Below are 26952 nucleotides of genomic sequence, written 5' to 3' on the forward strand. Positions count from 1 at the left end.
TATATATATATATATATATATATATATATATATATATATATACACACACATATATATGCGTATAAATGTGTGGTGATGTAAGTTGCATACTTTAGAACACGCGCGGTAGGTTACGATAAATACAGTGCAGATTATGATACAATGCATTGAAAGTTGCATGCATGTAATAGATATCACATGTATGCCTATTGCATTAGTCTTCTTTTGTAACTATGCTAGTGCCATTGACGATCAGCTGTCTAAGTTCTGGAATTTAAACATATTGCGTTTGCAAAGCGGAAACCCATTCGGAAATCAAATGTAGTTATATAAGATTACAGTTCAGAGAAATGAATCAGTCTTCTTACAGTGCGTTTACGAAGATCAATTATATATTTCGATAATACACACGTTAATTATTTTCATATATTCTAAAGGGGGGAGTACTTTAAGTATCTTGATAATATTTCTAACGTCGCTGCCTGTCACCGTGTCTTTGTATTATTATTTTTGTTCTATCTTTCTTTTTTTCTTTGCTTTCTTTGTATCGTATCAAATAAAAGTAAATAATTATTTTTGTTTGTGTAATATTAAAAATTAAATTATTAATTTAATAATTATATAAAATATTCATTTTATAAAGTGTTTAAACAATCGTAAGTAACTTAATATTGTATGATTATATTGTACTTGAGTGCTATTATTATCATTTCTCGTTGAAATGCATTGTGCAGTTTAAATGCGACTATTGAATCAGTCATCTATATATATACATTTTTGTATATTTTGTTGTTGTTGAAATAATAGAGGGTTTCAAAAGGCTTACAGCGTTAATAAAGAATGTCCAGTAATCCAATTGCAGTAGATCCATTCAGTGAAGTTGCTTTGGAAATAGATATTTGTGAAGGTATTAAATTGTACTATTGTACAATTATAATGGTAAGCGATAATGCAAGAGTGAAATAATTCAATTTCCTATGATTATTATTATTGAAGGGAATGGAGATGTGGATAACGAACAAAGTACACAAAGTACAAAAGAAGATACTAAAAGTACAATTAATGAACCAACTTATGCCGAACCGCTTACACCTGAAGAAATACGTTGGTTTTACAAAGGCGGAGTCGATAAAAGATGGGTCGAGTTTTGTGGATATGATAGTTTGCGAATAGAAACGGCTTGGCAAGAGAGACAATGTCTTCTTAGTAAAAATGATGGTAAAAGTAATGAATTGCCACCTGCTGAGAAAGTCGTTGTTAGAGGAGGAATGTATGATACGGAAATAGATAATATGAAATGTATCTCTATATATTGGCCAGGTGCTGATTTTTATTTAACAATAATTTCATCATTTATATTTAATACTTATTTCTGTCGAATAATATTTGTAGATAGTCTGTATTTTATATATATATATATATATACATATATACATATATATATATATACACTTTGATTAAAGATTAATATACTTCACGACGAAGATTATTATCGTTGATAATATAACATATGTGGGAACGGCGAAGAGGAAAAAATTTATTTACAAAAAATATCGTAATAATAATGCAGACATTAAAAGTATCTCGGAAGTAAATATTTTACTAGTTTAAATCATTTTTCGTATATCTTATTTTGATCTAAATAATTGAATCGATATATATATATGAGAACAATTAAAAACAGTCTAAACGACATATGAGACTATAAGATAGCGAATAATAAATTTTAATAATCTTAATTTGTATAAGAAGACTGCTAATAATTGACTGCATAGTATCCAGTTTTATGTATCCATAAACATTGAGAATCATGGAATAATTGCGAATAAATGCCAACATTGAGCAGGTGTAAGCATACATATCAATTCAAACAGTGAAATATATCCTTTTCTTATATCCTGTATATTTTTATATGTTATGTATGTTTTATGAAACAATTAAGACCATAATTTATGGATCTCAGTATTCTTCATTTTATGATTTTTTTGCATCATCCTGTTTATTATTATAATTGTTGTATATATAATCTTTCACAATCTGACGAGTATCTAATATTATTTTTATATGATCTTTTTTTCTTCAAGTTTATCATAGCCAATTTCCTTCAACTGATCGAGCAATAGCAACAGTAATAGGAATATCAATTTCTCATATGGAAATTCGCTATAATAATTTAGTTAAATCATTTTTATGCATTTGTACATATACCATGAATGTCAATCTATGTTTATAATTATTGTTACATATTTAGGCTACCTCCTTGTCGTTACCACAATTTTTTTAACACAATACACACTTTTAGAAAAACTGTATTTTCTCTAACTCTTGCTAATATCATTCACATTCTCATTTATTTTACTTCGATATATGATATAATGTATTTTAATTTGATATGAGAAATTAATTATATTACATTTAAATTAATAGGTGAAGAATGGGAAATAATGAGAGGTACGTGGTATTACGATGGTAGTTGGATACCATTGGAAATAGAACATTCTAAAGTCATAGAAGAAGTTCATCTCAAATTGTTTCCAAAACCATCTTCGGAACAGTATAAATCAACACCTGAAACAAATGCCTCTTCTTATTCATATAAAGGTATCAACTATTTTTCATATTAACTTATTTGATGCTTACACTTTTTGTGCTTTATCGGTGACTATAATCACCCATAGATATTTAGCATGAACTTACAATTTTTAAAATGTAAAATAAATGTTACATTACATAAATTGAAATATTGATTAATACATTAATGTTTCAGTATTACATACGGAATGTTTTCCAGAATTTCACGTCGACTGGCATTCAATAGATTATGTTGCATTATACAGTGAATATACAACAAGTAAATTAATGCGTAGCGTTACATCCAAATTGGGCTTGCCTAAAAGTAATTACTTTTTCATTACTATACTCATTAGCATTTTTCAAAATGATAGTACATATATCTTACAGATCTTAAATTTTGAATGGATTAAGTAATTTAATATTACTGATCTTTTCTCTTTTTACAAAAATAATTCTATTATTTTATATTATAGTACTATATAAATATACTTAAATATGCAATGAATATTATAGCCACAGGATATCGAATAAAAAGAGGATATAAAATTCCTGCCATAATGGAAGATAAGCCTCAAGATATTGATCATTTAGTATTTGTTGTTCATGGAATTGGTCAAAAAAGAGATACTGGAAAAATAATACGCAATACGACATCGTAAGATTTTGTATATTTTATTTTGTTATTAAATCTTATGGGTAAAGCTTTAATTTAATTAAAAATATTTCCTTAACACTATCACACATTAATATAAATGATTAATTAAATGATTTCTTTTTTAACAGATTTAGAGAATGCATAGAACGATTGAAACAACGGTTCTTTCCACACTCAAATTACAGGGTTGAATTTTTCCCCGTTGAATGGAGATCATCCTTGAAACTTGACGGAGGTAAGCAAGATTATACGCGTTGATGTATTAATTATAGGTTTATAAGTTATAAGAAAGCAATGAGTCATAACGATTATTTATATATTTTTGTATACATATTTCTAGATATAGTTGAAGCTATCACACCATACAGTGTTTTAAGTATTCGTCATCTATTAAATACGTCAGCAATGGATATACTTTATTATACAAGTCCTCTTTATGGTGGAGAAGTAAGAGCTGGATTACAAAAAGAATTGAATAGATTATATTTCATGTTCACTAGCAGACATCCTGACTGGAAAGGCAAAGTTTCAATTTTGGCACATTCGTTGGGCTGCGTCATCGTATATGATATAGTTACAGGATGGATGGGTCCAGACACAAGACCTCCGTCTCCTGATCAAGAAGTATTACTGCAAGGTTTACAATTTCCTGTAAGTAATTTTAGCCATTATCTTATAATGTTTCTACAAAATGCAATACACAAATATTTAATTATGACATTTTCTTATTTATAGATTGAGAACTTATTTTGTCTGGGTTCTCCTTTATCAGTGTTTTTAGCATTACGTACACGTACACCGTCCAATAGATTAGATGTAATGCCTCAAGGTCTCTGCAAAAGATTTTATAATATATTTCACTGGTCTGATCCTGTTGCATATCGTATGGAACCACTTTTGGAAAGAGGATATAGTAAAATTGAGCCAGTTGTTATACCACCGTATGGAGGTGGAGTTGATGAATTACAAATGGAACCCTCGTCAGTAGTTAACGCAGATCAAAATCTATCTCCAACTGGTATGTGTTTATTAAATATTTAAATAATATGTACGTAGAGAGAGGAATATGTAGGATTCGTGAAAAAATTGGGAACCACTGAGCTGATTGGATTTGGAGAATTGATTCTGAGGAGAAAGGAAGTAGTGAAATACGTAATATCTAATTTTTATACATTTTCTTATATTAATAGAGACTGAGGAAAGAGAAGATAGTCCAGTAGACGTGTCCAATCGTAATACAGAAAAAGGATGGAGTCTTTGGGGTTTAGTTAGAGCAGGTTGGAATGTTAAAGAAGGATCATCTTCGCCGACACCTGACTCAAATCCACCAATCCGTCCAGGACAAGGTATTCATTTATAAATTATAATAATTTGAATTCGCCTAATATATTAAAGTATAATGACATTTTGTATATTCATTAGAGCTAACGCAACGTTTGGATTACGTTTTACGAGCAGTTGGATTAGGTAGAAATTATTTATATGCAGTAGTAGCTCATACTAGATATTGGAGTAACGATGATGTGGCTTATTTTGTTCTAACAAGACTATTTCCAACATTAGAAGCATGATGGCAATGTCATTGCTTGAAGATGAATTTAAGCAGATTTTATTAAATTTACTAGTCGATTGCTGGCCTTTTATACCTGATATAAACATTAGGCCTACCACTAAAAAACAATCTGTGATAATGGGAAAAAAACGATACAATAACAATATAAAATCTACATAAAATTCATGAGATTTTATATAATAATTCATGCAGTTCAATATTAATACGGTCAAGATTTTGCAGATCAAATAAATTATATAGGTATGTATGCGTATGTGTACATAAGCGCATGTGTGCGCGCATCATACACATGTTAAATTTGTATATTACTTCATACTGTAAGGAATAATAAGATGTGTGTATGTAAAAGTGATATATGTCTATTATAATAATATTATAATAATATTATTATAATACACGTATATTACTTTTATCTTTAAAAATGCCTGTTTTTATAACTTATCATAAATAAGTTTTATTTGTTGTGTTTAATAAGTATATAGTTTATACTAGATATTTATTTAAGAATTTAATCATAATATACAATTGTTAAGACCAAAAAAAAATACACACACGTACATTAATTGATGATAAAAGATTAATAATGGTAGTAATCTTCCTTTAAAGTTAGCCATTAAAAGTTTACTTTTCATTTTATATCAGTACAATCTCCCACTTTAAGGACAATGATTATTTAATTGGATTATTCAAGTATAATAATATATTCATCTATGTTCTAATACTGAATATAATGAGACGCAATGAAAGAATAAAATGAAAGAAAATTGCTTAATAATTAAAACTATGTAACATCTGTCATACCGATACTCAAATTTTTGAGTAAACAAGAAACGTTATCACTCTCTGTGCACAAATTGTTTTATTTCTTTAAAATTCTTACTCACTGATCATGTTTCTCTATATCATTTAAGATACGTTGCATACGTATGTATACAATTCTAATCATATTCATCTATGATGACTATAAGAAGCTCGAAATACAGTGGGATTTAAAAACGAAATCATATCACAATAAAATTGGGGAAAAGTTAATATATTCAATTGAAATCGAGGTCGTAAACATACCCTCGATGTTTTTATTCGATAGATTGTAATTAACGACTATTTTTACGTTTCATTAACGACTATTCCAAATCATATTTTAAATTTTGTAAAAGCACAGCACAATATCATTGTAATATATTTCCTGTGATGGTATGCATTGTGCGTATGTGTGTATATACACAGTGGCCCACTAATCATGGTACAACCAGGAATAGAACTGACTCTTCTTGAAATAATAAATTGAAATTGTTAAATAACATCTTTTTCTATACGACATTTTTGTTTTTTTTTTTTTTTTTTTTTTTTTTTTTTTTTTTTTTTCAAAAAAACCAAATGTAGATATTAAATGTAATCATACATATACCTAATTTAACTGTCGTTGACCAAAACTTGTTTACAGATAATATTAAATATATAGACAATTTTATTCCATTACCATTTTTTTCATTTATCCTTTTTCTTATTATACATTGAAAGGTTGTTACATATCAACCGACTATTCGTTAATCAATTTGTATGTATTAACATTCGCTACTTAATTATATCTACATTTTTTTCCAACAACGGTTTGGATTAGGTATGCATATATTTCAACAAAACGTATTATAAAAAAAGTTTTATTTCGCAATTTCAATTTATCATTGATACAGATACATATATTATTAATGTTAAATTGATTTATATGTATGCGTATCAATCAAATCTGGTTTGGTTTTCTAATAATGATGTTTTATAGACACATCTTTATATATGGAATCCTTTGTTTTTATATCAATCTCGTATAAGATTATTGTAATTACACTATGAGACAACAATAACAAAATAGTGCATAATAATAGTATTATTAAAATAGAAGAAACAAAAACCAAAAATTTCAAATTTTCCTTGTATTCCAAATGAAGTTCATTCGTTGTACAGACAATTTACTACGATTAAAACGGCTAACGAGTATAATTAGCCAGTTAAAAAAAAATGACCAACGTATAGAAAAACATGCAATTAATTAATTAATTATTTGCATGTGCGTATATCATTGATTTTTTTATTACAGCTTTTTTAATATAATCTTATTCAAAATTATAATAAGTAAATAAATAAAGTTAATCGATTCTATGAAATAATAATAAATAAGATAAATTTAATGTATTGACTGTGCAAGGGAACAGAGTATTCTTTTATAGAATAAAAATTCAAACAATAAAATGTAATCGGTTGGAATCAAAAAAGGAAAAAGAAAAGAACTTTGTTTAATATTTATTATAGCATAATTTGTTACTCGCATTAAAATTGGAAACATTATGTAATGCTATTAATCTTATTCAAATGTTACAACGTTCAAATTTTATCCTTGTAAATACTTATTATAACAATAATAAGTAATTTTTAAACGTAATATATTAACTAATATTGTGTAAAAGAATATACGTGACCAAGATTGAAAAAAAAGAGTTATATTTGGAATATCATATCAAAAGAATTAAATATATATTTATATATATTTTATTCCCTTATGCAGTTACTACAAAAAACAAAAAAAAAAAAGCGAACATGAAAGTATTTACCAGGCATATATGCAATTATGTTAATCTAAACTAAGTTTAAGTTATCAATTTATTTTATGTTTTTATTATTATAATAATATAAATATATTGTAATTGGCTTATATTAATTATATTTTACACATTTAACGTCAGCTTTGCATTACTGTGAGATTCTTTTTATATTCAAACTATGTAAGTATATTTTATGCGTCAATGTGTTCTACTTGTTATTGTTTACTTTTTCTGCATTTGTTTAATTTTTAACGAAACACAGAAGAAGATCTATAAAATATCGGATCAATGGTAAATCTGGAAAAATGTATTTAGAAGTCAATAACTGTTAAGTCATAGACAAGCAATGCAAGTGCCAGCGTTCAATGTGTTTTAAAATTCATTTTCATTTCTTTTTATTTTAGCAAGTAAAAGATACAGATCAATGTTTCATTATTAAATACATACGTTTAGACAATTTATTTTTATCATATTTATGCAGATTCTTTTTAAAAATGATATATTTATTTTACTTAAAAAAAAAAAAACTACAGAATCGTGCATGTATGCATGATAAATAATATTGTGCAATAACTGTTTTCGAATTGAACATTTAATTAAGTACACGCCGTAGTATTATGACAATAAAATGAAGATTATAAAATTACTTTCATATCAATCAATATTCATATAGTCAGGTACGCAGGAACATGCATAATTAATTAGATATTATTAAATACTAACAATATTATTTTATATGATGAATTTTTATTGTAATCGCATCCAACATGTACGATAAAATTGATATATCTCAAAAAGAAATATAATGATAGTAATTTTCAATTACGAAACATAATAACGTGTTCCTACATACTTGTATATTCATGATTACATGTTAATAAAACTAACGGCTATTCTCTTTTCTCCTTTTTAATATGATGCATATATTCTAATAGTTTAATTATATAAGATAGTTTTTCCTACACGATCTATAATTATTGATAATATAATATATGATAGGAAATTTTGTAATACTATGTATTAGCGCTATATCAAAAGGAGTTTAACTTCGTTATGAATTATATGATTCTTTACTTACAATTAGTTTGCCATTAAATAAATAAAGGACTATTTAATAAATATAATATCTTATTACAAAGATGACACACGCGACTAAACATTTGAATAATTTTCTAGAAACCTTGTGCTTCCAATAAAAATACTTTTTCATAAAATTAGATTATATATAATAAATCAACATTGTATTTCATTTAATAATTTATACGTGGTAATAAGAGCTTAATTAAATATCTTTAAAAATATTATGTTATAATTATTAGTTTTATGTGCCATAATTAATAATGTATTCGAATAAGAAAAGTGCTGTGATCTATTATTTTTACTATCTTCGTGTACATTCAATTGTCATTTGAATAAAGACATGTGCTCAATATCGCGCTAGATCGAATGGTAATATTAATTTTTTAACAAAAATGATAATGCATTAATATTATAATATCTAATTTTGATACATTATTAAGTCTGTCGTCAACCAATGTGACCTAAAATATTCTTTGTTCTATTTTAAGGGTAATATAAAAGGAAAATTAAAATAAGTATTTACGCTTTTAAACGAATAATAATGTATTTACTGTAAGCTAATTGGAACAATGTAGTTATAAAAAAAATCTGTTATTTGTAAAAATTGGACAAAAAATGTCGAAAAGGAATAAAGATATCATCAAAGAGTGATGAAATGAGAGAAACATATTAAATGCCATGTATATACATAGTCAATAAGGATAATGAGTAAATTATTTATATATTGTTAGAAAATGTTTAGTTCAATGAAGGATTCCTTTTAAAATATCAAAGAATCAGATTTTAGAGAATAATTTTACAATTGCATTAGAGTATTTAAATGTACCCGCTTTTTTTTGGTCATGCGCCGTACAATTAGAACTTGCTCGGTGATTGTCACACAACTAAAGAAACAAATATAACCTTTGAGTGAAAAAGAATCATTGCGGTTTTCTGATTGCAGAAATTCAAATTTAACACAATACATAAAAATCTTTTCTTAATAATAAATACAAATGGAAGAAACAGAAGAAATGGATTTTAAAAGTGAAAGTGACGAAGAAAGCTCTTCGAGTACGAGTTCATTAATCGTAAGTAAAAAGGAGTTAAAATTGAGAGAAAATGAAGAACAAGAAAATGAAGAACAAGAAAATGAAGAGGATCAAGAAGTAGATAATAAAGATGAGAAAAAGAATGAAGAAAGTTTGAATAGCGATAATGATGATGATGATGATGATGACGACGACGATGACGATGATGATGATGATGATGATGATGATGATGATGATGGTAAAGAAAGTAATGATGATCATATGGATGTCAATGAGGGCGATGGCGATGATGATAATGCCGATGAAGCAGAAATTAAAGCATTGGAGGCTTTGCTGGCAGAAAATCCTTACGATTACAGTAGTCATATTAAGTTGATTAAAAAGTTTGAAATGATGGGTGAACTTGAACGTTTACGTACTGCAAGAGAAAACATGAGTTCAATGTACCCTTTGAGTCCAGAATTATGGCTATCATGGTTACGCGATGAAATTAAATTAGCTGTAAGTAGCGAAGAAAAGGCTGAAGTTGTGAAAATCTGCGAAAGAGCTGTTAAAGATTATCTTTGTAAGTTGTAGTTACGATATCTATATTTGATAATAATTAGAAGGCATAAAACTTATTTGTATGAAAATTTGATTAGGTGTCAAGGTTTGGCTGGAATATTTACAATTCAGTATTGGAAATATGGACAATAAAAAGGATGGAATTCAAAATGTTCGTCAACTTTTTGAATCCGCATTAACATCAGCCGGATTGCATGTCATCAGAGGAGCTATAATATGGGAAGCATTTAGAGAATTTGAAGCAGTATTATTTGCATTGGTAAATTAAAGAAATATGAATTAATTTATGTTGAAATGTTTTTACTGTCAAATTTATTGAATTTTATTTCAAGTAGATTGATCCCGCAAATGTAACTGAAAAGAAGGAACAACTGGACCGTATTGGAAATCTTTTCCGACGCCAATTAGCATGTCCTTTACTAGATATGGAAAAAACATACGAAGAGTATGAAACTTGGAGAGCTGGAGATGGTGCCCAAGCTACTGTAGACGATAATATTGTACTCGCAGGATATGAATGTGCTCTTGAAAAGCTAAATAATCGTCTTCCTTATGAAGAAAAAGTAGTATCTTCCCGAAAAGAAAACGAATTACTTGATGCCTATAAAGAATATTTGTCGTATGAAAAAACAAACGGAGATCCAGGTCGTGTTACAGTTTTATATGAGAGAGCAATTGCTGATCTCAGTCTTGAAGTGCCGCTTTGGCTAGATTATATTAATTATCTTGAGAATAACATTAAGATAGAGTTGGTATTAAGCAAGGTATATGAAAAGGCATCAAGAAATATTCCATGGTGTTCAACTATTTGGCAAAAGTGGATTAGAGCGTACGAGAAATGGGAGAGACCTGTTTCGGACGTTCAAAACTTATTAGAAAAATCTTTCGTTATGGGTTTTTCAGAGGCAAATGATTATCGTGATCTTTGGATGAAATATTTAGAATATTTGCGTCGTAAAATAGATGAAAATGTAGACGAAGAGGATAAACAAATAGATATTCTTCGTAATACATTTAACAGAGCATGCGAACACTTGGCTAAGATATTTGGTTTGGAAGGTGATCCTAATGGAATAATTTTACAATATTGGGCAAGAACAGAAGCTATAACTGCCAATAATATGGAAAAGGCTAGATCTCTTTGGACAGATATATTTTCGCTAGGCCACTCGGGAACTGCTTCTTATTGGTTGGAATATATCTCTTTAGAAAGGTAATTTTTGCTTACATCGATATAAATTATTTAAACAAGATTGCATCAAAGTTTTGAGATCCGTATATATGATTTTGATTTGAAATATAGGTGTTACGGCGACACAAAACATTTGAGAAAATTATATAAAAGAGCATTGACTTCGGTCAAAGATTGGCCTGAAAGTGTGGCTAATTCCTGGTTGAATTTTGAACGCGACGAAGGTAATCTCGAACAAATGGAATTTTGTGAAATGAAAATTAAAGAAAGACTGGGCAAATTAACGGAAGAAAAATCTAAAGCTAAGCAAGCTAGTTTGAAAAAAGAATCATATGTACAACCAAAGAAAGCAATTAGGAGGAAAGCTGAAGATATAAGCAAATGGAAGAATTTAGGAGTTTCTCTAAGCAAAATAGTAAAAGTGGAAGAGAAAAATCAATTTAAATTAAAAGAAAGTTGTCTTAACTTGGACAAAATCTACAGCATGGAAGAAGTTAAGTCAAAAGATCAACCACCACCAGGCTTCAAAGTATCTGAAAATGAAGAAGCCGATACAAATCGTGAAGTAGATGATAAGTTAACCGTATTCATTAGTAATTTGGATTACACAGCAATCGAGGATGAAGTTAGGGAAGCTTTACAACCGGCAGGACCAATAACTTTGGTTAAAATGATTAAAGATTATAAGGGACGTAACAAAGGTTATTGTTACGTTAAATTAAGCAATACTGTACGTTAATAGACGTTCTTATTAAATATACAGGGTGGTAAAAAAACGTGTCCAATATTTTAAGAACTTGTAGTATTTATATAATAATCCTGAAATATTAATTCTTTCGATGTATAAATTAACTTTTATTATTTATGATATCATAAGTGAGTTTTTTTGGTAACATATTGAATGTACATATAGGAAAATTGCTTTTACCATCCTGAATAGAAAAATTTCTATCTATCGCGATCGTCGAACAATCATGAAGTAGTATACATTTTGACAGGAGGCAGTTGAAAAAGCATTGACGTTAGATAGAACGCCCATAAATGGACGTCCCATGTTTGTTTCAAGATGTGATCCTAACAAAAGCACGAGAGGTTCAGGATTTAAATACAATAGCACACTGGAAAAGAATAAACTTTTTGTCAAAGGTACGCATAATAATATATGAAGCTTGACGTTGATTATGTATGATGATAACATTATAATTATCTCGTAGGTCTTCCGGTTACGACGACGACAGAGGATCTTGACAAAATATTTAGTATTTACGGAAAATTAAAAGACGTTCGCTTAGTTACTTATCGCAATGGACATTCCAAAGGATTGGCATACGTTGAATACTTAAACGAAGCTGATGCTGCTAAAGCTCTTCTTGCTACGGACGGTATGAAAATTGATACGAAAGAAATAAACGTAGCTATTAGTCAACCACCTGAACGTAAGAAAGAAGAAGTTTTTCATGGTAAATCGTTGGGTAGTAGTACAGTAAGTAGAACAACGTTTGGGTTACCAAAAACCTTGTTATCTATGGTACCGCGTAATGTTATAATTAATAGTAATAATACTAATAGTACTAATAAGAATTTATCTAAGAACGGAGTACCCCAGCCGAAAAGTAATCAAGATTTTCGTAATATGTTGTTAAATAAAAAATAATCTATCGTATTATATAAAACATTATTTTTAATGATTCCAGTGCTCCGTATCACGTAGTATCCTTCCCTATATCTGAGAAAGTATATATATATATTGTATAATTGTATAAAGCAAATTATATATTATGAATATAGAATTTTGATAAAAAGACGATAATAATAATAACAGAGTATAAAGAAAAGAAATACATTATGATAGTCGACCACGAAATACAATAAATATCTTCAACGTATAAATGAATAATGTGTAATATATACATCATGAAAATACGTAGGAAACATTTGTAAATTATTTTCAACGCTAAAATATTCATGCAACGATCGTTCAATCACGCACACTTACACGCACACGAAAGTGCTTACAAAAAATGACTTAAATACAATTCTAAACGAATTTAATAATGAACAGGAATGAAATAATTGCAGTGCGTATAATTTTTGAAGTAGAAAAATATTTGGATAAATTTTCATATTTTTCTTGAAATGAATTACCGTTGCATATTACATTTGCAATTGTGCATTAGATATGTGACATTTCTTGTGTCTTGGTGGAGCCACGGGTGGATTTCTGTCTGGCGTCAGAAGTCTTCTTTGCAAAAGCCATTTTTTGGCTCTACCAGCGTGGTAATAGTACGTGTAAAGCAGTGCCATAGCAGCCAGCACCACCAAAAGACACGTACCAGCGATGATAATACTGAACAACCAAGAAGGTGCCGATATTGGTATAGAAGTTGGTTCCATAGTTGATGATATGTCCGTAGGTATACTTTCTGTTGGCACTTTTGGAAGATCTGGTAATGATACAGTTTCATTGTCACCAATAGCGATATCAGCACATGCACGAAATTCTTCTTGTGGTCCACATCCTACAGCTCCTAACGAACAAACACGCGCATAGAGATACGATAAATTGTCTTTTTGTTATTTCTTGCAATCTCGTCATGCAATTATACGTGCTAAGAAGTTTAATGAGTATTGCTGAAATAACAGTAATATGCAAAAATGTCGTAACGAATAAAACTATCCAATTGTTATTCTACTTTCTATAATGATATTTCAAAATCAACTCTTAATAATTATGCTAAACAATTATAGATGGTAATGATACATATTAATATAGAAAGTATTTACATATCTCGTTATTGCTAGATTTATTCAATTGGGAATGTTTGTATTTATTATTTTGTAATTTTACTAAAATAATACCTGTCCCATTTCCGCAATCGCCCCAATTATTGCCAGCTATATATCTCCATTGAAAAACGCATTGTCTACAAGTCAATCCTTCGGGTAATTTATAAAATCCTTCGAAGACCTTGTTACCAGGGCCTGGATAATATTTTGCAGTTCCATTTTTTCCAACTAGAAGATATTTGTCCAAACATTCCTGAGTGACTTCCTTGTCACGGTAAATCATCGGACACGTGCGAAATTCAAAATAGCCATAATGATTTGCTGTTAACTCGACGCGAACCGGTATAACGGAACCAGTTCGATATCTTCGAACGATCACCCCGTTCCCATACTTCCCACCAGTTTCGTGCAAACGTGGCTGTGATCAAAATAATCAAAAAGAAAATTAACAATATTTTTGATTCGTTTTATAATGAATGGGACCATCGTAATCATTTTATTAGTGCAGAAATTGTAGAAATGTATTTTTGTCGCGCACGATTATTCCATCACAACAATTTGTTCGGAAAAAAAAAAAAAAAAAATAAAATGAGAAAATGCAGAATAAAAACGTACGGTAGTGGAATCCCAAGGGTCTCCGCAAATTCCACATTTTCCTTTATTTCGTTGCCACTGTCTAGTGAAACCACCGCAATAGCATTCGTGATCATTATAATCATGCGGAGTGTCGAAACCATATCTCCACATAGATGCTCTTGAAGGTGGTTCTATCAGTCTTCCATGAGATGATACTCGTTTGACGAGTAACGCAACAAGACAAATCAATGCAAAAATCACGAAGCGCATCTTTTAAATGAGAAGTGGCCTCTATAAAAAAAAGAAACATACCGATTGACAAGCTTAACTATAAGTAGATTTATTTTTCTATTTAATTTTCTTATTATAACTTTCGATGTTATAGGCAGCGAGTTAGTTATAAAAAGAATGAACGGAGAATTGTGCAGAGACCGGTTATCGTATGAACAGTGTACATACGTCTGTATATATGTATATATCAGTTTATCTTGAACAATGAGAAAAAGTAAAAGTGCTTGGTAACGAAGTAAAACATTGTTAGAAAATATATTGCTTATTAAACAAATATTTAATATCGAATGCATTTTTTGTTCTCTTATGCGCAAATGAAATTTTGTTAAAGTTTTAAGAATTCTACTATCTTCGTCATGATAGTAATATTTGTTTGCGTTGTTCTTACCAAATGATATAAAATGTTCAATATAAGATAGCACATTTATTTAATTCAAGGTACACACTGTTGTATTATTTACAGATATGGTTATTCCATAAGAATTTGATTTCAATAAGTATTCGAAAAATTACATGAATCTTCACTTTGAAAGATGAAGTATTCCAGTGATTCTGGATTTATTTAAAAGTTAGTAAATATTCCACTGGATCACTAATACACTGGACACATGAAAGATATTGAATCACTGTTTAAATAGAAAAAAGATAGATAGAGGAGAACGTACCGTCTGTATGATAGAATCGAGGGCCCTGTTTTCTCGCGACACTGTCCTCCTCCTCGCATCGGCGAACGGTGAATCAGAGCCACTGAGATCCCACTCGAAACGAAACAGGAAACCGGTCGGTCGGTCGGTCGATGACTGAACTTCAAAGTTTGCTATTCGAACTCTCTTTCGAGCTGCGGCACATTAAGAGTAGGTCATTAGAACGAGGCGTTCGCTCGTATTCGTGGCATACTCGGTGGTATCACACCACGAAGCACGTTCCACACGGAGACATCGATGCTTGCAAATACGACGAGTTGCGCTTCTATGTCGCGACCGAAAATCCTTTTTTCCTAAGAGCGTAGACAACCTAATTATCAATTACCTCTAAACATCTTGCGTACAAGTATTTTTTCATAAGACCAATAGAATATTTAGATAAAATCATTCACAGTCTAACACTCGGTATGTAGATTTTCAATGCGATCTTGAATGCGATCTTGAATGCAATCTTGAATGCAAGGTGAAGGAATACATTTCATAATAAGCTTGCGTTACGTATCTCTTTCTGGAAGACAAATAATAATGCATAGTGAACAATATTCAGTAGTTATTGTTACCTCATAGAAAAGGAACATCTAAATAGAGATATTATTTTTGCTTTAGAGAATATATTTTCAAACGATTATATACTCTTTCCCATAACGGTGAACGGGAAATTATGCGGAAAGTAGCCCCGGTTGTTATGACGGCTGAGGTGTAAAATTGTCGGAACGAAATGGAAATGGTGTTCTAAAACGCTTACGCTTTCTGATTGGCATTCGTTTAACATCTTTAACGGATGAACGTTCGCTTGATTTCATCGATAATAGATTTAAAGAGATTCTGGTCTCAGTCTGTTAACTAAGAACTTCCTTGCTTTCTCCGTTTGCTTCAACGTTTCGCGATAACTCACTCAGGGAGAAAATTGTTAGAACGATGAAAAAAAGAAAAAAAAAAAAAAAAGAAAAAAAAAAAAAGAATGAATAAATAATAAATTAGGCTATATTAACTAAAGTTATTCGTGCGATTCTTCTTTCCAATCGATACCGAATGCATTCATGCATTTTAAACGAACGAAAATTCTCAACTTTCAATCGCATGGAAACATTTGTATTCCATAGGATACAAAAATATATGTACGTATAATCATATATTTTGGAATGATATTTTTACTTGTGTCTGTCTCCTCCAGAGACAAATTCAACCGGAGTGAATCATCAACCGGATGATGATCGCTTTTACACGATGATAATAAGATGTACGAGAATCGCATTTAATTCGTAAAGTGTACAAGAATATTTATTTGATTTCATTTATAATTAAAAATTGTACAAATTGTTTTCGAAACGAAAGAAATGTTTTATGGTAAAAGTCTAAAGAAAGTTCCGTGACCTCGAACGCGTTTAAAGTTCATACTTCTATTCACGGACATTCCAACCGGTTTTTTACTGGATCTAACATTAACGAGGGAGACGTTTACTTTATATATCTACGTAAATTTTCAATAATTTATAACAGGCGCGAATACATACGCTTATTATATTTTGCATATTCATGTTCGGGATAATTTTACAAGCATTGAATACGCAGGTTCGTTTCACTACGGAGAGATAACAATTTATTTTATAATATGAATATATAATAAATATCTAAAAAGATACAGGTTTTGTTGTTGTTGTATTGAGGATTTGTGTATATATATATTTATATATATATATATATATATATAAATTTGTGAACAATCGCGCGCGCGCGCGTACATTACAATAATCAATAATCGTATAAATAGAATAACTTAATATTTGTACATTTAATCACACAAATATGATTCTTATTGAATTATAAACATTAAGAAATAGTATACAAATAGAAATTAATTGAATCGATTAATTTTATAGAAACGATAAAATTTAAGCATAAAACTAAAAATGTTTAATACGTCGTCATTTCATTATTTAATATATCGTAGACTGAATAATCCAAAATGGATAAATGTTATTATAAGCTTTGCTTGTATATATATATAAGAACATATATAAATAAATATCGCATTATATAGATAATAACAAGTTACAGTTAAATATAAAACATGCAGCGAAATATTCTAACAATATTAACAGTTGTAAGAGTATAAATAATTATTGAAGGACGATGCATAAGAAGCATATATATTTGATTATGCACTGACCACATATTATTGGTCGAGAAAAGAAGAATACCACCAATGGCTAATTATTGTGGTATTTGCGTTGAATATATCATAGGAAGGATAATAAGATGCAATCCTTCGATAAAGTAAAAATTGATGCGTTTGCTTTAGAATACCAGGCGTATTAATATAATATACTTACAATATTTAATTACATAGAATAAGTCTTGAATATGATATGTTCTATTGCCTATCTATGACAAAGAATAGAATTAGATTTATGCATCTATTCTTTGTAAAGGAAAAATTACTTTACTAATTGACCAAAGTTTTGGCACGTTATAAATGTGTTCCAGACCATTTTTCTCTTAATTTATATACGGTAATTGAATAATGTTACAATGATTAATTTCAATTTTTCATGGTTGATAATATTAACCTTTTAGTTACTGCGGGACTTTCTATAACAATGTATCTCTATGTTCTCTAATGTTCTTCTCTATGCCAATATCCATGAAAACGACTATAGCGATTCATACTTCAAAAGGATGATATCTACGAAAGTTACTATAGTGGTGTTGTGCAGTGCTTAAAAAGTTAATAGAAAAATTGATTTTATAGTCTTTTGTTTTTTTTTTTATTCTACTTTGCAGTAACAATAAGTATTTTTATCATTCTAATTGTGTGATATAAAACAATCGTCAAGATTTCATAGATTCTAAGTATTATCAATTTCTAATTTCCAAAATTAATGAATATATTGATATTTATATTGACTTATAGGAGTTTTCACATAAAGTACGAAGTAGATTTATTAAGACGTTGTTACTTTAATTAGAAAGGATATTTTTTAATTGATTTAATTCAATTTCTAATTAAAGAAAATAGTTTGCAATAATGATAGTAACAATAATAATGAAATATATAATAAATCTCGATTGAAAACATTTTCTCTAGGATATAATATATAATCTAACGATGGAATACTAAAAAGTACTGTATCATCATATTGATTATATCAATAAATAACATGCGTATATACCTTATACAATAAATATAGTGTACATACATAGTGTATATAATAATACAGATTTCACGTTATATAACATAGTACACGTACTTGGATAAATGCGCAACTATGTTGGTAAGGCAATGTTATTTCTCTCACGATTTAGTACAAAAACTCTCTTATTTTTTTCTTTTCTCGTTGCGAGTCGTACTTTTATCCTATTGTTTCAAACTCATTCTCAATGCACATTTCTTAAGGAATTGAAAGAGGAAGTATTATTGAATATAATGAATAATCTATAGTTTAGTTAATATTATCTAGATAAAGATAGTATAGAATGGTGTTATCAAAGTGAATATTTAATCAGTGCATTTCTTATAAGTTCTTGAGAAATATAAATACATAGGGTGTTCTTCTTCGTTTTATGCATAGAAAGTAATATGTTATTTTTTTTTTTTTTTGACATACTAGTAATTGTTAACATATTTATTATGTCAAAAGAAATGAGAATTATGATTAATATTTTATTAAAGACCTTTCAAAGTTGAATGCGCGAGCATATAGATTGGCCCCGGTGCCATTAATTTATGACACATATTTCATCATTTATTTGTCAGTAAAACACTTGATCCCATCTTATTCGTAAAACAATTATTGAGATTTAAGTAGAAGATTCAAAAAGAAGTTTGTTCGACTTGTTAGATTAAGAAATTTCTATATTTTTTTATATTTCGTATTTTCATTATTCATTATAGGAAACGTTGAGAATAAAAGTGATATGTAGATAGACAAATTGAAAATGATAAGAAATGTAACGTTTGGATTTAACACAAATAAAAGTAATTCATGTCACTTTTATTCTTCTAATCATGAATATGTTGACTTAGATTTTTCAACGAATGGATTACTCATTGATATAATAATACTTTATATATTACAAAGCTGTAATATATGAACGAATATAAGAAATTCTGAAATTCAATCCTATGTTAAGTAAGACAACTTGAAAAATGCATAACATAGAATCTAATAGAAATAATAAATAAACAATAATTGTTTAAGAATGTTTCTTTCTTATTTTAACTGAGGCGTCTTTTGTCCTACTAATTTATTACGAAGTAAATTGAAATTACCGTGCACTTGAGTTAGTTGAGCCTTAAGCGAATCGGAAAGTTGTTTTTGCAACTGTTGAACCTCTGAAATTTCTTGGCGAAGGTTTTGATAATCTTTAGTAACTTGATGGACAGAGCGTAACAAGCGAACTACTGATATCTGTTAAAAATTAAAATAATTTAAATAACTCATAACCCATTGAGGAGAATATTATTCAAAGTTTTGTAGAATAAAATACCTCGTTATCTGGATCTTCAAATTCTTTCTCAAAAGCATCTATTTGCCAAGCAATCATATCTAATTTTCCATCAGCCTTTTGAACCTAAAGTTATGAATGAAAAATAATATTAAACTTTGACATTTACGTAAGGATAAGTTATAAATTTAAACATTTTATTAAAGATTAAACTTACGCTTTGTTCAAGATGTACGATGGCAGACTCCATGTTTTCTTTTCAAAATAAGAATATCTTTATCAAAAGGGAAGGTGTAATTAATGAAAGATACGCACAAAAGACCACTGCCTTACCGCTTCAAAATCGATTATACCTATTTCAAGAATTTTGAATAGGGCATAAAAAACGGTTATAATAATCGATTCGATGCACTTACTGAAGATGGCAGAATAATGCACATATGCACACATGCAAGCACAGAAAAGTTGGCATAGAACCTCAACAGCAGACAAAAATTAATAAGTACTCTTAATTGTTCACTAACTGCACATTTAAAATCTATAATTGCACACTTTATTAATTAATTATTTAATTAGTTATTAATAATTGAAAATACAAAAATCATCATTTTGCTCATTTCTAAGCAAAGCAACGAAATTTTCTATTGTTTTTTGTTTTCAATCAACTGCTCATTTTTTGTTTCTCCGGCTCCTCAACTATATTTTATTAGATATTTTTTATTTATCGTTAATTAGTTGAAAATAATATTTATGCAGAACCACAAATTCAAGGCGCAAGCGCACTTAAAAGAAACATGAAAGTAAAGTTGGTACACCTGGAGGGGACATAATTAAGGTTGATTTTCAAAGTAACAATATTCAATTGAATTCAATTGAATTAAATACGAAACAAGAAAAAAGAAATTACTGCAATATATACCGAACGTTATTTAAGCTTCAAAATGTAATATTACGAAAATTTTAATATWTTTGACTCTAACTAACACATATGGATCTTTTGTATGATACATGCAACACACATGGTATCAAATTTATCAACGGATAATATATCGACTGTACCGTCGGTAAGTTGGGTCGAATCGATATATTTGATACAACGAAAAATGCGGGAATTTTCAAATCGCACTATTCAAACAACGTCATTCGCCATATCAATAAGAAAATGATTTCAAAGTATAAATTAATATAATCACTACTCATGAAATATAATTTCGATTGAAATAACAATACCGTTAGATAGATTTGTATTTCAACGAAATATCGAAAATTATTCTTGGAGTTGGAGATTTTATTTTAACGCATGCGTAAAACTAGGATTAATCGAATGGAGGCGCGGTTGTCACCGATCAATCTCGAGAAGAGAACTGCTCGGATGTTTGCATGTGCGCAGTTTGCTGCTAGTTGAAGGACTTCGTTTGGCTCTTCGGCTTGTACGTGTACCCCTTTGTATAATCGTTATTCGAATTGAAAAATTGGTGCATTTAGTGACATTGATCGTTGCGTTTGGCACATGACGACGTAAATTTTATCTAAGATTTAATCTTAATAATTTACGAAAGTAACGAGATAATAAAAAGGGAATAGAAACATGACTATCATCACGAAAGCTATCAGTGAGAAGAAGGCGTCGGACAAAAAGGAGCAGCCATTGTTTGTAGAAGAAACTGCTGCGGTTAGCACGTTTATCGTTGACATTCGATAACAATATCGTTTGCATGACTACAATTCATTTTGATTCATTTTATTTATTTTTCCTCTCTTTTTTTCTTTTCTTTTTTTCTTCTTCTATATCCCATATTATTTTAAATTATCTTAAATAATTCAATCGAATTTTTTTTTTAATGCATATATATATATATATATATATATATGTATGCATGCATATATAAATAGTATATATATATATATATAATAATGTACATACATTATTATTATCATCACAATTGATAAAAGTCTTATCTTAAAATATGTATACATGTATTATTGCAGTTAAACACGTATATATTTGTATTTGATACTAATTAATTATACTTAGTAAAATAATACATGTATTTTTGATTATATACAGGATTCTTCAAAAACCGATTTGGAAGCACAAACCCAAAAACCTAACGTTGGTAGACATTACTTTGTTGCGCGCAGAAATATCCATAGAATTCATGTGACTGCTACGTTCTCATTGTTCCTTATTGCATTGATGATATTAATAATCGGTGTAATAGGGGGTCTTTATATATACATACAATATGCCAGAGCACAAATACATAGATTCCGTACTGGATGGTATAGCATTCCCTATGATAAAACGCCGTACAGCGGTGATAGTATGCATCAGGCTATCATCGCTGATTCTAATTTGTTCAAGAATTTTGCTAGAGGTCCTGAACCAGAGGAAATGGATCTTGAAAATAATGTAGACAATAATAAGAGTTTTATTAAGGAACGTTTTGAAATTGATCTTGAAAATGAACATTACGAAAAGATTGATGTGCCAGATTTTCGTGGCGGTCGTCAAGGACGTTTTATACATGATTTTAACATTGTAAGAAATCTACTAATTCTCTCTCTCTCTGTTTTTTCTTCTTCTAAATATAATTCATTTCTTTTCTCATAGTATTTATTTTCAGAATAAAACCGGAATTATAGATATCGATGGTCAATGTTGTTTCGTTATGCCGTTGAATCGTCAACGAGTTTTGCCACCGCATAATCTTTATGATCTTCTTAGAAAAATGTTTAATGGTAATACGATTGTATTACAAGATCATATGAGCTGTTGACAAGTTCGAAGCGATTAACTCTACTATTAGAATTTTGGAAAATTCTATTATTTAACTATTTTTTCTATTTATTAGGTTACTACGAAGTGGATACAGATATTGTACGTGAAACTATGAAAGTTGTTATTCCGCCTATTACTGATATGTCTACTGTCGGAACATACATTGCTCGTGAATGCCAAGATTTGCCAACGTATATGCTGAGAAAAGTTAATCCTACTGGTGAGAGTGGATACAGACTTTGAATGAATCAAATTTATTATCTGATATAACAATTTGTGTGATACAGCTAAATATTCATAAATTTCAGTTGTTAAGAGGAGCGCATCGAGCGGTATTTTTGCACAATTTGCTGGGAAAGATATCGTAGAAATTGATATTTTGAATTTGAACGAATTCCATAAGTAAAAAGAAGGAATTTACATTTTTTAGGCAATTAAGATTCAGTAGATTGATGTAAAAAAAAAAAAAAAAGAAAAAAAACAATGAGAAAAATAACAGGTTACGTAATACCCAGAAAACATAGGTGACTATAGCGATTTCTTTTATCGATATAATTTTTATTGTACAACTCCTAGCTTTGAATAATTTTGCTTTACGTTACTTGTAATTTATTCATTCAAATATAAATCAAACGATATATTAATAATTTTCAGATGTAAGTCTACTTTTCAACACCATTATGTCTTTCCACAACATTTATCTACTTAATCCTGGATAGCAGTTGTCATCATTTATTATATATATTCGCATTAATATCTAATGCGAGTGATTAAACATTGTGCAATAACCGGTTAATCTTAGATGTGCAATAGAATTCGAACAAAATAAATAGGCTACATTCTTTTTATAAGCTTCTTTATTTAATATATTTAACGATTATATTATTAATTGGATTTTCATTGGAATCGTTAAGAATAATAAATATTTCATTTATACTACGTTTCTCTCTCTCTCTCTTTCTCTCTCTCTCTCTCTCTCTCTCTCTCTCTCTCTCTCTCTCTCTCTCTATACAATGTGATTAAGTTATTAATTAAATCTTGTAAGAAGGATGTGTCTATTATATATTTTAATTAAATATCAGATAATAGGGATATTATTATATTACATTATCGCGCGTATTATTACATTTTCTCTTCTTATTAAAAAAAGATTATATAAACAATGATTACATATATAATATCTTTTCGTATATCAAAGAAACACAAACTGCATTCTCTTATTTTAGATAAATACATATCAAATTTGACGACGATCGGATAGAAGGGATAAATTTTTCTTCATTGAAATTGCTTTACAACGTGAGGTAAATAAAATAACAGAGTCCAATCGATAATTCATTTCTTTGGATTAGAAAAAACAAACTTTTACATCGAATATATTACTTACTGTTCTGTTTGTTTTTGTTTTATTTATAGGACTGTTTTCAAGCGATACTGAATTTTTATTAGATCAAATTTCAATCGCTATAATTTAAATTCTACATTTCTTCTATTATTAGCAGAAAAACTTACATTAAAAATGAAAAATATATATATAAACAAAAAAACAAATGAAAATCCAAATAAAAAATGTAGAAAAATGAACGTATTGCATTCCGTGCATTTAATATTCTGGTATATATAGTAGAAATACGTGTGTATCTTTGATATTTAAGTTACATATCTAAAACTGTTTGGCTATACATATATATATATATATATATATANAATGAAACTTCTAGCATCCTCCCATCATTAAATTACGATGAAAGAAGCTTTCAATTATAAATATCATGTGAATATATATATATATAATATGATTAAGGAAAAAATGTTTCTATACATAGTAAAGAATATTTAGAAAATCATGAACGATGATGATCATTTTTAAAAGCAACACAACGGCTTTGATATGCAACGTTAGCTCTAAATAAAAAGTTGCTGAAAATAATAAAGAAAGAAAGAGAGAATGAAATATTTAGAAACTTACTTTATGAGAACGTATATATCTTACTGCATGTGGTAGTAAGATAGTGTATATTATATATTAATCATTTGTAGAATTAGATGGAAAAAATATGAGATAACACGATTGCAGTATTTTAGTTTTTTATTATAAAATGTTCATTTTCAAATCTAAAATTGTATGTGAAATATAATTGTTTAAAATCTGTCAGGCTTAGAAACTTTATCTTCCAAATATATATTATACGCATTTAAATTTTTTGAAGATAAATTCTCTCTAGGATTTGAAATATTATTATTATATATATATATATAATGTACATTATATACGTAAAGTTCTTCTATATTATTATATCATTTCAATGCGTTGTTAAGTTATATATTTTATTGTTATTAGTTATATTATTCGATAATAAGTATATAAAATTTGTAAAATTGTATGCAAAATATATATTGTAAGATCATACAAAAATAAAAAGTATACATACAGGGTGTCCCAGTTGTGTTTTGCTCAATTTTAGCAATATATTCTATGAGGAGAAATAAGGAAACCTATAGATTTTCAATATAAATGTTAATTTATATTAGATAATTGGACGCATAATAAAAAATTATAATTGTAAGTTAAGACAAACTTTTAATCGCAAAGAGAGAAAAGACTTTTAATAAAATAAGAAAAGTCATTATTACAAAATGTGCAATGCAGATAATTGATATATATCACTGTAATATGATGAAAACGACACTTTGATTTATTTACAAGATATAAAATATAAAATTTTTAAATTTCATAGATATCAAGTAGAATTAGAATGTGTCATATCGACTAATGCTTTTTGCCTAAGCGTATAAAGTTTTTTAACCCATTTATCAAAGCGAGCTTCTTGATCGTGCATAATCTGAAAGTAAAAAGAAATTAAAAATAAAATAATAATTTATAAATAACATCATTTATATCAATGGACTGTGTAGAATAATATTATATTTTCTTACCGAAGGATGAAATATACTTTCTGGTATAGTGCTTATATCTGTTACAGTTGGAATTTGAATAGTATCAGCGCTAATATCGATGACAATGTTTTTAAATTTGCTTTCTTTCGTATGAGAAGATGAAGAAGTAAATTGTTTAGGCATAAATCCTTCAGAATTAATTTCTTCTAATACGCTTTCCTTGATACGTGGTTCAATTAAAAAGTCATCTAAATAGAGAGAAAGAGAGATAGAAAGAGATATTTGTAGAAGATAAGTGTTAATATGTTGAATCTTTAGAATATTTCTTTTATCAACACGATATGAGATCATAAATCCAGTTGTCTCAATGAGACAACTAAAATGATACCTTTGGTAATGGGATTATTAGATTTGTCAATAATAGGTTTAACGGTAGACTGCGAACTGCTGGAACGACTTCTAGATTTATCTCTAGAATTAGATCTCATTTTTCTTTTGCTACGATCAGAAGAATGGGATCTACGTGTACGTGAACGATAGCGACGCTTATCTCTATCACCCGAATTGCTTCTGGCACTCTTGTAACTCTTGGAGCTTCTATCTCTGCCTCTACTTCTGGAGTGCGAACGATGTCTCCGTTTTGATTTTGAATGTTTAGATGATCTCTTACGATACGGAGATGATTCGCTTGTATCCGAACTGGTGGATCTAAAGTATAAAATTGATAATAATTATTCATTATTTTATATCAATCTAATATCTTGAATATATAGTTTGTGTATTTATTTATATATTATTATATAATTTGATATAATAGTAACAAACCTAGATTTTCTGCTGTGTTTTCTTTTGTATCTGTTGCTATAATCTGAATCTGAATCACTCGAATATCTTGCCATAATTGTTAAGTACTAGAAACAAAATTTTACTTAAAATCTTGTCTATAATTAATTATTCGTAATTATTCGTTTGAGTTATATCAATTATGAAACTGCTGAACACGTTTGTTTTGGGCATTGTCAACAAGATGATATTAAATGAAGTCTATTGTTATACTAAGGTGCTATTCGATCACATGTGTTGTCTAGATAATTTTCGTTTTAATACAAGTCAATTTGTTAGGATAAATTGTTTAAACAGATTGTGACGTCTTAAAACGTTTCCTCGAACGTGAATTAAATGATTATACGTTATTATAGTATAACAGAAACTATGTACTC

General features: G+C 28.7%; 6 protein-coding genes across 9 annotated transcripts; 3 read left to right on the forward strand and 3 right to left on the reverse strand.

Moving 5' to 3' along the window:
• Positions 1 to 616: 616 nt before the first annotated feature.
• LOC106790640 (phospholipase DDHD1-like) lies at positions 617 to 9132 on the forward strand. 2 transcript variants are annotated; one of them, XM_014755704.1, is made up of 11 exons: positions 617 to 635; positions 787 to 886; positions 976 to 1299; positions 2407 to 2580; positions 2747 to 2875; positions 3067 to 3208; positions 3337 to 3443; positions 3549 to 3859; positions 3944 to 4226; positions 4399 to 4554; positions 4631 to 9132. In XM_014755704.1, exons 2-11 carry the CDS (start codon positions 820 to 822, stop codon positions 4777 to 4779), a joined length of 1842 nt encoding a protein of 613 aa, XP_014611190.1. In that variant the 5' UTR covers positions 617 to 635; positions 787 to 819; the 3' UTR covers positions 4780 to 9132. The 2 variants fall into 2 exon arrangements, with proteins under 2 accessions (XP_014611190.1, XP_014611188.1); XM_014755702.1 differs by lacking the exon at positions 617 to 635 and having other exon boundaries at positions 642 to 886.
• A 197-nt stretch (positions 9133 to 9329) lies between these two features.
• On the forward strand, positions 9330 to 13045 carry LOC106790639 (squamous cell carcinoma antigen recognized by T-cells 3). Its single transcript, XM_014755701.1, has 6 exons — positions 9330 to 10054; positions 10131 to 10312; positions 10389 to 11266; positions 11357 to 11975; positions 12244 to 12391; positions 12460 to 13045. The coding sequence occupies exons 1-6, from the start codon at positions 9454 to 9456 to the stop codon at positions 12897 to 12899; spliced, it is 2868 nt and encodes a 955-aa protein (XP_014611187.1). The 5' UTR covers positions 9330 to 9453; the 3' UTR covers positions 12900 to 13045.
• A 104-nt stretch (positions 13046 to 13149) lies between these two features.
• On the reverse strand, positions 13150 to 17264 carry LOC106790641. Of its 2 annotated transcripts, XM_014755706.1 has the most exons (4): positions 15565 to 17264; positions 14648 to 14899; positions 14105 to 14450; positions 13150 to 13773 (listed from the first exon to the last, which is right to left on the reverse strand). In XM_014755706.1, exons 2-4 carry the CDS (start codon positions 14876 to 14878, stop codon positions 13400 to 13402), a joined length of 951 nt encoding a protein of 316 aa, XP_014611192.1. In that variant the 5' UTR covers positions 14879 to 14899; positions 15565 to 17264; the 3' UTR covers positions 13150 to 13399. The 2 variants fall into 2 exon arrangements, with proteins under 2 accessions (XP_014611192.1, XP_014611191.1); XM_014755705.1 differs by having other exon boundaries at positions 14648 to 17264.
• A 730-nt stretch (positions 17265 to 17994) lies between these two features.
• Positions 17995 to 20646, reverse strand: LOC106790649. Of its 2 annotated transcripts, XM_014755714.1 has the most exons (4): positions 20469 to 20644; positions 20270 to 20405; positions 20095 to 20178; positions 17995 to 20015 (listed from the first exon to the last, which is right to left on the reverse strand). In XM_014755714.1, exons 2-4 carry the CDS (start codon positions 20300 to 20302, stop codon positions 19818 to 19820), a joined length of 315 nt encoding a protein of 104 aa, XP_014611200.1. In that variant the 5' UTR covers positions 20303 to 20405; positions 20469 to 20644; the 3' UTR covers positions 17995 to 19817. The 2 variants fall into 2 exon arrangements, with proteins under 2 accessions (XP_014611200.1, XP_014611199.1); XM_014755713.1 differs by having other exon boundaries at positions 20270 to 20646.
• Positions 20647 to 21386: 740 nt separating this feature from the next.
• Positions 21387 to 23315, forward strand: LOC106790648 (integral membrane protein 2A). The gene is made up of 5 exons (XM_014755712.1): positions 21387 to 21724; positions 22121 to 22594; positions 22680 to 22794; positions 22908 to 23054; positions 23143 to 23315. Exons 1-5 carry the CDS (start codon positions 21641 to 21643, stop codon positions 23238 to 23240), a joined length of 918 nt encoding a protein of 305 aa, XP_014611198.1. The 5' UTR covers positions 21387 to 21640; the 3' UTR covers positions 23241 to 23315.
• A 2104-nt stretch (positions 23316 to 25419) lies between these two features.
• Positions 25420 to 26952, reverse strand: LOC106790630 (luc7-like protein 3). Its single transcript, XM_014755681.1, has 4 exons — positions 26558 to 26952; positions 26121 to 26440; positions 25772 to 25980; positions 25420 to 25677 (listed from the first exon to the last, which is right to left on the reverse strand). Exons 1-4 carry the CDS (start codon positions 26629 to 26631, stop codon positions 25576 to 25578), a joined length of 705 nt encoding a protein of 234 aa, XP_014611167.1. The 5' UTR covers positions 26632 to 26952; the 3' UTR covers positions 25420 to 25575.

The sequence above is a fragment of the Polistes canadensis genome, unplaced genomic scaffold (genome assembly GCF_001313835.1).
Source record: "Polistes canadensis isolate GaletaPanama2010 unplaced genomic scaffold, ASM131383v1 scaffold_252, whole genome shotgun sequence".
Classification (NCBI taxonomy): domain Eukaryota; kingdom Metazoa; phylum Arthropoda; class Insecta; order Hymenoptera; family Vespidae; genus Polistes; species Polistes canadensis.